General features: G+C 42.3%; 1 protein-coding gene across 4 annotated transcripts in view; it reads left to right on the top strand.

Annotated features, from left to right (window-relative positions):
* The first annotated feature begins 238 nt into the window (after nucleotides 1-238).
* HECTD4 (HECT domain E3 ubiquitin protein ligase 4) overlaps nucleotides 239-12,268 on the top strand; it is a 120,861-nt gene continuing 108,831 nt past the window's right edge. For all 4 annotated transcript variants that reach the window (XM_081123446.1, XM_081123447.1, XM_081123448.1 and 1 more), the window contains exon 1: nucleotides 239-509. In XM_081123446.1, the coding sequence (XP_080979572.1) occupies nucleotides 333-509 (177 nt within the window). In that variant the 5' untranslated portion in view covers nucleotides 239-332. The remainder of the gene's footprint in view (nucleotides 510-12,268) is intronic.

Genomic DNA, 12,268 nt, shown 5'->3' on the forward strand with positions numbered 1-12,268 from the left:
GCCGTATTGTCCGCTCCGCGGGGCATGCCGGGAGCCCCGCCCCCAACATGGCGTCTCACTGACAGTTGGCTGCTGAGCTCCAGAGGCGGATCCTGCTCCTCAGGGCGGCGGCGGCGGCGGCAGCGGCGGCGGGGCCGGGGTCTCCGGGGCTGGCGGGTGGGGGGGATGGCGGCTCGGACCGCCTAGGGCGGAGCTGCACGAGCGAGACAGCGAGCGGGGCGTTGCAGGCGGGCGCGGCCGCTGCTGCTATGGACTGGTGACCGCGGCGCCTCCTGCGCGCGTCTCCCCGGGCCGGGCGGCTGCTCGTCTCTGTCAGCGCCTCAGCCGGGGCCATGGGCTCGTCGGCGGCGGCGGCGGCTGCCGCGGCGGCGGCGGCGGACTCGGCGCAGTGGCTGTCGGTGAAGGAAGAGACCATCTTTCTGCACGACGGGCTCATCCGCGTCACCGACCTGGCCGAGCTCCCCAGCGAGATCCTCGGGGCCCCGGAGGCCGCCGACACCGACCTGGAGGTGAGCGAGGCTGCGCCCCGGGTCCCCGCCGTCAGAATCGCCCACCGGGCCCTGCAGCCCCGGGGAGGGGGGGTGTCGGGCTCTCCCCTCAGCGCCGGGGCCCCCGAGGGCTGCGGGGCAGGTGCGTGTGGGCGCGCGGCGGGCAGGTGGAGACCCGCGGCCGCAGGTCTGCGGACGGTCCGCCTCCCTCCTCGCGTCCTCGGGCCCGCGGGGGATTTCATTTGTGGTTTCATTTTGAACGATCCGACCCCCGGCATTTTATTAAGACTCGCACCCGGCACGGCCTCCAAGCCCTGGAGGAGCCACTGCCCGCCCCCCACGGCGGCTCGCGGCCTCGCTCCCCTCCCCCACGGACCCCCAGACTCACTTCCAGGGCACACCCAGCTTGCTTGGCTGTGGGGACATTTTAATTTTTACGCTCGACACCTACCCCCTTTCCTTTCCTTCCCTGTTCTGGGTTGTGATTTTTTTTTTTTTTTTTGGTTTGTTTTTGTGTTTTTTTTTCCCTCCTCCTCCCGGGGGAGGTTAGTGGCAGCTGCGGGTCCGCGATGGGCAATCCAGCAACTTCTGCGTGTCATGCCTGGGATTGACACGGGGCCTTTGTCAGGGAGGCGGGCGGTGTGGACCGCGAGGGGGATGCTACGGCGCCCCCCCTCCCCCCCGTGCGCTCTCCGCCGGGGGTCAGGGCGCTTTAGGCCGCGAGGCCTGGTCGCGAGCGCGGGGGTCGCGGAGACGCGCAGGCTCCGGAGCCGTGGCAGGTGCAGAAGCAAATCTCAGCGAGTTGTGCTCCTGCTCTGGGGGCAGAAGGAAACCAAATATGCCTGGGTGATGGGAACTTTCCATCGACTTCACTTGGTTTTGCCTTAGCCCAGAGGTGGGAATACTGGCTGTGTCGTTTCACCGGGGCCGCCGATGCCGGCACCGCCCCCGCCCCCGCCCAAATCCACTCTGCGGGATAACATTTTGACGTGTAGGTAGCATGCGGGGCAGTGAAATTCTTATTGTCGCAAAGAAGACACTCCCCGGTAGGGCACAGAGACGACGGCCTGTCTTCTGGCTGTAAACGGAAGGCGAGGAATCTTTTGTGTTGTTGCGGTTTTGCGTGCACTTTGGCTTTTCGACGGACACAAGGAACGTTTATGGAAATGGATGAAAACCCATGACTGTGTGTTTCTGCAAACGGCGGTGACCGGATCGCGTTGGCTGAGACCTTTCTTTGGACGTGACGTGCCTGAGATGTGAAAACGTTCCGCTGTATTTTTGTGTCTGGATTTGAGGTTGAGGTTGCAGCATTCCCATTGTGAACTCTTAATTGATTTATTTTACATTCTGGCCGCAAAAAAACAAAACAAAAAAAACACAAGGAACATACAAGTTGGTAGGGAATTCCTAACATTGTATCATAGTTTTATCGTGTCTCATTTGGGTCTGTTCTATAAAAAGCAAGATGTGTCTGAGGGTCTTACCTGCTTGAAAACTCAGGGGGTAAGATGCTGTGATGGGGAAATGTTTCGATTTAATTGGCTCTGTTGTATGAGATATGGAAAGTGAATGCTCTTTGTTTCTTAGAGATTAAGTTCACAGGTCCAAACAATTTACATATGTAATTTATTTATTTTTTTAGGGTAAAAAAGAGTAGGAGTGGTTAAAAATACTGCAGTTGTTAAGTTGGTCTTCCTAAGATGTTTGCTGTATAAATGTGTTGCGTGAATTTGTCAGCTGTTTTCACAGAAAAATGATTTTAGAAGAAAGAACATCTCTGGCCTGATAGATTTTAAAAAAACCCAAAAACTTGAAAAGTTTATGGTTTTACCTCTCAGAAACCAATATGTGTAAGGGTGATAAACATTTATGACTGGCAGTTGTGGACTTTTTTCATTTCTTTCCACATGTTACATAGGCTACATAGTATCAAGAGAAGTGGGTAGCTTAGAATGTTTCTGTGGCTATTAGATTTGTATTTGTGTGGGTGTATTCACATTTAATTATTTAATTATAATAATATTGATTAAGTAAGGCATCATCTTACTAAATTCTCAAAAGGATCTTAGTAGCTACATATTGTTACTCATTAGAACAATTGTAAATATTGCACCCATTTTACAGATAAGGCAACTAAGTGCAGAGCAGGTATGTGACTTGCTCAAGATCACACATAGTTAGAGAAGAGAGCCTAGACCTTCACCCCAGGTCTGTTGGTCTCAAACATATCTGCTCCTAATTATAATACTCTACTGCCTTCATGCATGTATGATACTCATATTTGTAACTATTTAAAGTTTCATAACTGGCTCAGGATAGGGTAGTAAACATATCTTCATATCTGTTTCCTTTCTTGTAACTTATTTATTTTATTTTATTTTTCAGTTACAGTTTACATTCAATATTATTTTCTATTAGTTTCAGGTGCACAGTATGGTGGTTAGACAATCATACTTTACAAAGTGATTGTCCCAATATTTTAAGTAACCACCTGGCACCTTACATAGTTATTATAATGTTATTGACTATATACCCTATGCTGTACTTTAAATCTCTGTGACTATTCTATAACTACCAATTTGCACTTCTCGATCCCTTCACCTTTTTCACCCAGTCCTCCAACCCCCTTCCCATCTGGTAACCCTCAGTCTGTTCTCTGCATCTATGAGTCTGTATCTATTTTGTTTGTTCATTTATTTTGTTATTTAAATTCCACATATACGTGAAATCATATGGTATTTATCTTTCTCTGTCTGACTTATTTCACTGAGCATAATACCCACTTGGTCCATTCATGCTATTGCAAATGGTAAGATTTCATTCTTTTTTATGGCCAAGTAATAGTCCATTGTACATACAGTATGTACCTCAGCTTTTTTATGCATTCATCTATTAATGGGCTCTAGTAAATTACTCTTTTTCACATTTGAGAAAGATTAGAGGTTCATTAACTTTTTCAAATTTATTCAACACATATTTGTGGAATTCAGGAATGAGATGGGCCCTCTGTCCTGAGTGTTGGGGGCATAGCAGAGGATTAGAAAAAAAAACCTTCAAAACACTTTTATTTTAGTGGGAGGATACAGAGAATAACAGATGATCCGATATAGAATATGACATGTACTCTACATAAATGTCAGATGGTAAGTGCTTTGAAGGAAAGTATAGCTGGGAAGGGGGGTGGAGAGGAATAGTGGGGAGGGCTGGGCAGGAAAGGCTGCTGGGGAACACGCATTCCAGACAGAGGGCAGCAAGAGTCCCTGAGAGGCACGCATCCTTAGCACCCTTAGTTTGGAGCTCTGAGCCCAGTACGTACGCCCAGGGGAGAGGACAGTGATGGGAGATGGGGGTGCAGGAGATGCTGATCATGTAGCGCCTTGTAGATAAGGACTTGCCCTTTGTGTGAATTAAAAGTGCAGAGTGAGGCTTTTCCTTGGCCTTAAATAGCTATCTGTATTTAATTTTACATTGCTGGCAAAAGCAAAAAGCATGTAGGAAATTAATTTTAAGTGTTGAAATAAATATAAATGTAAGAAATAAAAAAACAGCTCAAAAATTCCCACTCAAATGTTATTGTATTTTGCATTACATTTCACAGAACATAGTCTTTTTTAAATAAAGGCAATTTATAAGGAGTTGTAAACAATAGCTCATTTGTGAAAGTTCCATACATATGGATGTTGACAGAGACACTAATTGACTTGACCAATGGGGCCAAGATATTTTTTTACCCCATAGTAAAAATTAGCTTAATTTTGAACCCAAGCATTTTTAGTGTTTCTCGTTTTTCATTGTGTTTGTTTATAAGGACCTCCCGGACACACGTGTACACACACACACATATACACCATTCAAAAGTTTGAACACGAATGTTCATGGCAGCTTTATTTGTGGTCGCTAAAAACTGTCCACCAACAGGTGAGTGGATAAACAAATGTGGTACATTCATACAATAGGTTCTACTCAGCAATAAAAAGACATGAACTGTTGATATTCACAACATAGATATATGCTGAGTGCAAGAACCCAGTCAAACAGGATCACGTACTGTAAGATTTCATTTATATGGAAATTATAGGAAATGCGAACTAATCTGTAGTCACAGGAAGCAGATCAGTGTTGCCTGGAGATGGAGGGAGGCCGGAAGGGATCAGAGAGGGGATTACAAAGGAGCACAAGGAAACTTTTAGGGTGATGGGTATGTTGTATTATTTTTATTGTGATGATGGTTTCATGGTTGTGTATTTCATGTGTCAAAATTTATCAAAGTGTACAGTTTAAATGTGTGTAGTTTATTTTATGCAGTTATACCTCAATAAAACAAATAAACAAAACCCACACAGGCCAGAATGCTCTACTGATATTTAGGAAATGAAAAAAGACTCAGCAGGATTTTCTTCTTTCTTTTCTTTATTTTAACTTTTTTTGCCACGTAAGAGAAGGAGAATTTGGGTTTGGAGCTGATCAACTGAAATAGTCAAGGCTTTGAATACTTGGGATACACTCAAGTGAAATTTTTGAGACAATATTTAGATTTATAAATATTGATCTGCTCTCCTAGGAGGGTACTACCAGCCTGTTTATCCTTTGGTCAAAATTCTTTGCAAGTATTTATGTACTTTTATAGAATTCTAAATTCTAGATTTAGAAGCATTAATGAATAAATGAATAAACTACCTTTGTTCACCAGTGGAATTGATGACCATGTAATTAGTGGGCACTGGTATAAGAGTCACTGAATCTTGGTGCAGTGGTCTGTGAGCTCGGGCAAGTGGCTCCAAAGCTCTCAGGCGTGGCTGGCTAGCTGTCAAGTTATGAAGTGTCTGAGGACTGTGGGAGGCAGCATTGTCTAGAGGTCAAAGTCAGGTTTAAAGAGAGCCAGACTGGGGTTGAAATTCTAGCTTTGCCCCTTACCAGCTGGGTGACCTTGGGCAAGTTCCATACCTTTAGTAATTCTTGGTTTCTTCTTCCACTGCAGCTCCTTTGTCATCATTGTCACCATCTCTACCACGGCCATGACAACAGTGTCAGCATGTTGTGTGCCAGACTCAGTGCTAAGTGCTTCCCACACATTAACTCGTTCAGTCCTCACAAAACCCTGTGACGCTGGTACTGTTACCCTTATTTTACAGATGAGGAAACTGTGGCCCAGAGGTGGAGTAACTTGGCCAGAGGTCATACTGTTAGTAGCAAAACGGAGACTGAAATAGATCTGACTTCATCCAGGGTACAGGCTCTAAAACCACTGTGCTAGACTGTCCCGTCACCTGTGGGAGGGGGTAACGATAGGGTTAATGTCAGGGTTGGTGGGAGGCATGTGATATGTATGTTTGTGTGTGGACTCTGTAAGGTGCTCTGTTGCTGGAGGCTGGTTCATGCTTACTGCGTCAGCGCTTATTGTGTATGAAAGCAAACGATCCCATCCACAGAATTTTTTTTTTTCTCTAATAGTGCGTAGTGGAGATGGTGTGTGTGTGTGTGTGTGTGTGTGTGTGTGTGTGTGTGTGTGAGCGAGAGAGAGAGAGAGACAGAGAGAGAGAGAGAGAGATCCTTCTGGACCTTTCTTCCTTCCCAGTTTGTCTGTAATGTGGCTAGGCAGATAGGATGATAGATAGTCTTCATGTCAGCTTTCCTCAGTTGTAGGCCTGAGGCCTTGCTAAATAAACCAGTCTTGATTATTATCTGTCCTCTTGGCTTCCACGTTGACTGTCACAGAATCTACCTGTTGGCAGGGTTGCTGGGTAGATTGTCACCCACCTGTTCTTTCTTAAGTCATGAGGTGTTTGTGGTGATAATTATGAAAGGACTGTCAATTCCTGAAATGCCCCCTGCTTTCTCCTCCCCCCTTTCCATCTTGTTTTACAACGGTGGTTGTAGGGTGAACACAAGGAGTGTGGTCTGCGTTGCAAGCTGTTTAGTCAATAGTTGTAGGCATGTAAATAACAGCAGGTGATCAACTATGGGACACATGCGCAGTTGTTTCAGAAGGAGAGAAGACAGCAGAAATTGTAAAACTTGTACTTCGATCATGCATTTTTAACAAAGCTTATGTATCCGTTACATTTTTAAAAGCCAATACATTCTATAAAAATGGAAGTAACAGATGAAACTGAAGTTCCTTTTGACTACCTACCATCCTTATTCCTGGTCTCCATCTACTCCCCACTCCAGTTAAATCAGGGAGAAAATTGTTTGTATATCCTTGAAGACTGTTATCGAATGTGTATGTTTATGTATGTGTATATACATAACACTTCATGAAGCTAGACATATCTTTCTGTAACTTGCTTCTTTAAAAACCTCAGTGATTTGTTTTGATCTTTCTATGAATTTATGTGTAGATCTACCACATTTTTTTAAGTGTTGCACAAGACTCCAGAAATACCATAGTTATGTAGCCATTGTCCTGTTGATGGGTATCTTAGTTTCCTGTTGCTGTGCTAACAAATAATCACCAACTTAATGGCTTAAAACAACACAAACTTATTCTTTAAATTTTTGGAGATCAAAAATCAGAAGTGAGTCACATTGGGTTAAAGTGAGGTGCTGGCAGATCTGGTTCCTTCTGGAGACTAGGGAAGAATCTGTTCCCTTGCCTTTTCACAGCTTCTAATGGCCTCCCGTATTCCTTGGCTTGTGGCTCCTTCCTCTGTCTTCAAAGTTATTCACCCTAGTCTCTGATCTGTCATCATTCCTTCTCCTCTGACTGACCCCTCCCACATGCTTTTTTCAAGGACCCTTGTGATTACATTTAGAGCCCACCCGATAATCCAGGCTCTCTCTGTCTCAAGATCCTTAATTTAATCACATCTGCAAAGTCTCCTTTGCCATGTACAGTCATATCCACAGGTTCCCGGGATTAAGGACACCTTTGGGGGCCATTCTTCAGACTGCCTCAACAGGTATTTTGGTTGGTTTCAGTTTTTCACTGTTAAAAGTGATCCTTTAGTCTATATCCTTGCATGCCTGTTTGTGTACACATGGGAGTATTTCTCTGGAGTAGTTCCTGAGAAGTAAGTAGACTTGCCGGGTCATAGGTGACCATTTTAAATTTTAATAGATACTGCCCAATTGCTCTCCAAAGTGACCATACCAATTCATACTCCCAAGTAACAGTGCTTGATAGGACCTCTTTTCCTCACACCCTCATAGAGATTATTTTAGAATTCATGGATTTGCTTACATTTATCATTTGTTCAAGCCAATGGCTTTCACTCCAAAAATGAGTCCAATAGGTGTAATCGGGTACCTGGAAATGCAGGATGAACCATGGTCAGCCAGAAGGAGCCAATTTTCTATTCCTGCTGCCTAGCTGTTATCATATCCCCTCAGAGCACTTCTCTTGTGGCATGATCTCCTTGGCCTCCTGGCATATACTCATTTGCCTGGGTCAGTAATCTGGTTAAAACAGACCATGTCCATATATAGGCAGGAGAGAGCAACAGCTTCTTATTCTGATGGTCCGGGGATGCTGCCAGAGGCCCGCAGAGCCAGGGAGCTGCCCACTCTGGGAAGAGATGCACTGGCCCCTGGAGTGTGCTCAGAGTGCACAGCAGTTGTTACACAGACAATTTCAACTCAGATGGTCTTACATCTTCTCTCTTACATGTCAATATAAGGAGTAATTTTGTGTTTTGACCTATATGAAAAAAACTGATATTAAATTGATTGTATTTTAAAGCTACCCTATGTACTTCTTGATTATGAAGAAGTAATGCGTGGCCCAGCCGAGCATGGCTCAGCGGTTGAGCATCAACCTGGGATCCAGGTGGTCGGGGTTCGATTCCTGGCCCGGGCACATGCCCGGGTTGCGGGCTCGATCAGTGCCTCTCTCATCATTGATGTTTCTGTCTCTCTCTCTCCCTCTCCTTTCATCTCTCTGAAATCAATAAAGATATATTAAAAAAAGAAAAGAAAAGAATTAATGCATGGATGTGGTAGAAAATAGAGAAAATACCTGAAAGTGTAAGAGGGAAAAGAAATATCCTTTGATTGCACTGTCCAGAAGTAGCCATATTAATTTTTTTACTATTTTTTCTCTTTTAAATTAAAAAAAAAAATTATTATGACAGTTGACATTCAATATTATTTTATATTAGTTTCAGGTTCTGTTTTCTTCATGTATAATTGGGATTATGTGCTCTGTGCAGTTTTGTATCCTTTAATCACTTATTGGGACCATTTTGTCAAATTAACTTAAAAATATAATTTTTAATGGCTGCATAGTAATTTATGGATGCACTATAATTGTCTTGTACATTACTGCTTTTTCCCCCATCTATTTTAAAGATAATTTAAGCTTATAGGAGGCTAAGAGGTTTTTAGCATTTAGAGTGTTGTTTGATGAAGTTTGATAAATTATAAATTTGTAGTAATTATTAAAGTCTGTTTCTGCAATTTGTTACTATTGACAGTTTATCATTTAAAGGGATGTTTATAGTGCTAAATGATTTCTTTCCCAACAATGTTGAATATTTGTGTGGAGCTTTGAGTTTCTAAAGTGCTATTAAGAACAATCGTGAAATAATTAATGTTCCACGATGGGACACTTGGAGTACACACTTGAATCCCTAGTGTTTTTGCTGAATTACTAGGTCGTAGCACAGTGTATAGCAATTTTAGATTAACAGTAAGGAGATTCATCATTTGCAAATTGTAGGTTTAGTAATGCTGATAACTACAGATGCAGCATTCAAGTAGTCATTTTATTTTTTTAATTATTATTTTTTTTAATCCTCACCTGAGGATATTTTTTCCATTGCTTTTTAGAGAGAGTGGAAGGGGGGAGAGAAAGAGGGGGGGAGAGAGGGGGAAAAAAGGGGAGAGAGGAAGAGAGACATTAATGTGAGAGAGACACATCGATTGGTTGCCTCCCGCACTCGGCCCTAGGGATAGAGCCTGCTACCGAGGTACGTGCCCTTAGCCAGAATCGAACTCGGGGCCCTCTAGTCCTAGGGCCTTAGGGATAGAGCCTGCTACCGAGGTACGTGCCCTTAGCCAGAATCGAACTCGGGGCCCTCTAGTCCTAGGGCCTACACTCTAACCACTGAGTCAAACTGGTTAGGGCGCCAGGAGCTTTTTTCAATGCTAATTAATGTTTTAATATTTTTTATAGAAATCTTTTATTTATTTTTTTTACATATGTCTCTGGTTTACTAGACAGTGTTCTTAAAGGTATTTTGACCATTTTTCATGTCTTAGATTTAATTATTACTAAGTCTGATTTTCAGAGATTTGTAAGAGAGCTGCACCCCCACCGTGAATGCCCCCAAATAATTGCTGTTGTAGTTGGTGTCTAAACACTCTTACCCCTCACCTCGGTGTCTGCCTCCCATTACATTCTTGTTCCTTTTCTCTGAGCTTATTTTCCCTCTTTTAATCACCTTTCCTCTTTTACTCTGTTGGTGTGCCATTAGGCAATAAGGGTTTTATTTACCAGTCACCTCACATCTTTAGCATTCAGAGTCATAGAATTTGTGGGGCTGAAAAGGGTCTTTAGATTATTTAATCCAGCTTTTTTTCCAAAAGACACTTGAGTTCCTTTAGCCTGTTGTCACTACCAAGAACTTGGATGCTTTTAAAATCACTTTGGGAAATTAAATAGAGCCTGGCTACTCAAAGTGTTGTCCATATACCATGACTGTCTGTTGCCTGTAATGACAAGATAAGCACAGAAATTGAGGGTAGTAAGTAAGCGTTTAGAAATTTCATCAAAGTTGCTAGACTAATTTTATACCTGTTACACTTATTTATAAAACTTGGGACTTGTATTTTGTGTCCTTTTTTCCTATTATTTTTGTAGTAATTGATTTTTATTCTGTTTTACAAAAGTTGTGTTCTGCAGTGGATTGGAAAGAGACCCAACTGGTCCTTCACCATAGATAGTTTGAGAAGCATTGATACAGAATATCTAATACAGTGGTTGGCACATACCAGGCTCTCAAAAACTGACAGCTTCCTTTTGTCTTAAAAGTCTGCGTTTGTTTTGAGTGATGTTGCTAAATATCTGAGTAACAGATAAATGAAACATTCTTTTCTAGAAACGAGGTGATTAAAATTGGCACTGCTGCTTCTCAGACACAAGTAACTCAGTTTTTCCTTTTTAAACTTAGCCTATGATTTGAAGAGATTCACACACAGTAGACATGGAATGCACATTTGCACTGATTTTTGGAGCTACTTTATACCATCTAACATGTTCATGCTGGACCCTCCGCTCAGCAAGGCTGCAGGAACTTAAAACTTCCTGGTAGCTAGCCATATCCATAAATATTTGAATATACCATGGCAGTATTTATATATTATTTTCTTGGGTAAGAGAAGGAAAAGATCTAGTGAAAAGCACTGGGGCTTTTGTCTGTTTTCTCATGCCATTCAGCTTTTGTCAAGTATAGGTGTGGTATTATTTAGCTTTCCCATTTTGATGCAATTTAGTGCCACACGCAGTGACCCTTATAATTTTAGCAATCCTTGGCCATTCTTTGGAATTAGAATCGTCTTGTCCTGATTTTTTAAATTGAATCAAATTGTAGTTGAGTTTATGTATGATTCAATACATATAGACTATCCAAAGCCTGTTAGTTTACCATGGTGTTTTCAGTTCTGAGGGACATATTTTGCCTACTAGTCAGGATCATGAAATGTCCACTCCCTATTTAAGGGTAAAGAAATGTCAGTGACTGAGCCAAGTGACGCACCTCAAATGTTACTCCTCTCAACATTCTGTTTATAATCCAAGAGTCTTTAGAAATGAGATCTGTGACTTATTAGGTCTCATTTTGGCAAATTTAAAAAATTATTCAAATCTTGAGAAACCTGATCGGAACAGTACACATAATGTAACAGGATAAATACCCATATGATGAAATGGAGTGACTATATGTTTTAAAAATCCTGTTTGGAATCCTTAATCTTGTGCTTAGTTAAATATAGAATAAATATTTGATCTGTAGGGCAGCATTCCTCTTTGTTTTGAGCCTCATTTTTATTTGTGCAAGGCTCAAATTCTTAATATCTGCAATGTTTGAAACTGAACTAGGACTTGAAATAATTAGCATCTGCCATGGTTGAGAGTAGTTTTGTGGTGATAATTCAAAATAAATTGAGATTCAAGATGTTCCCTGGTTTTCATGGGGGCATTCGAATAACACCCTGGTTTCCCCTCTTCCTGTCTCTTTTAGGAACCAGGCTAGAGAACATCAGAAAAAAGAGAAACTATTATTACTCCTGTCTTACACATATTACATTTTGGCAAATGCTGGCTGATGAGACTAAAATTACTCTTCACATTTTAAAAGTTATATTTCTGTAATATTATTAGCAAGCAGGTGGATCCTAGAGGGACAGAAAATTGAGATTTAGCCTAACTTTTCTAAGTCAAAGTTTAGAATTTATTTTGGGATTTTGCTGTGACGCATGAAAGGATCTGGTCGTAGTTTCTTAAAATAACTCAGTTTATCTCTTCAGCAGTCATTGTTGAAACCCAAGGAAAAGCCACATTTGGGGAAATATGAAAGACAAGGAACTGGCACTTTTTTAATGGTATAATATGTTCTTCTATGAGAGAGATGACAAAAACAGCCTGTAGGTGGCTTAATATCAGAGCTTTCTCTCAGATAGCATGGTTAGAATGTAGGGAAATAGTACAGGTTTGATGAAATGCCCATTTGCCTAGAATGGTACCTAGTAAGAATTCCTCACCTGTCCTTAAGCCATGCGCGGTCCTGAAGCCATGTGCTCATCCTGGGAACTGCAGAGTTGTCACGATAACTTTTCTG

This window comes from Miniopterus schreibersii (genome assembly GCF_964146895.1).
Source record: "Miniopterus schreibersii genome assembly, chromosome: 20".
NCBI lineage: Eukaryota > Metazoa > Chordata > Mammalia > Chiroptera > Miniopteridae > Miniopterus > Miniopterus schreibersii.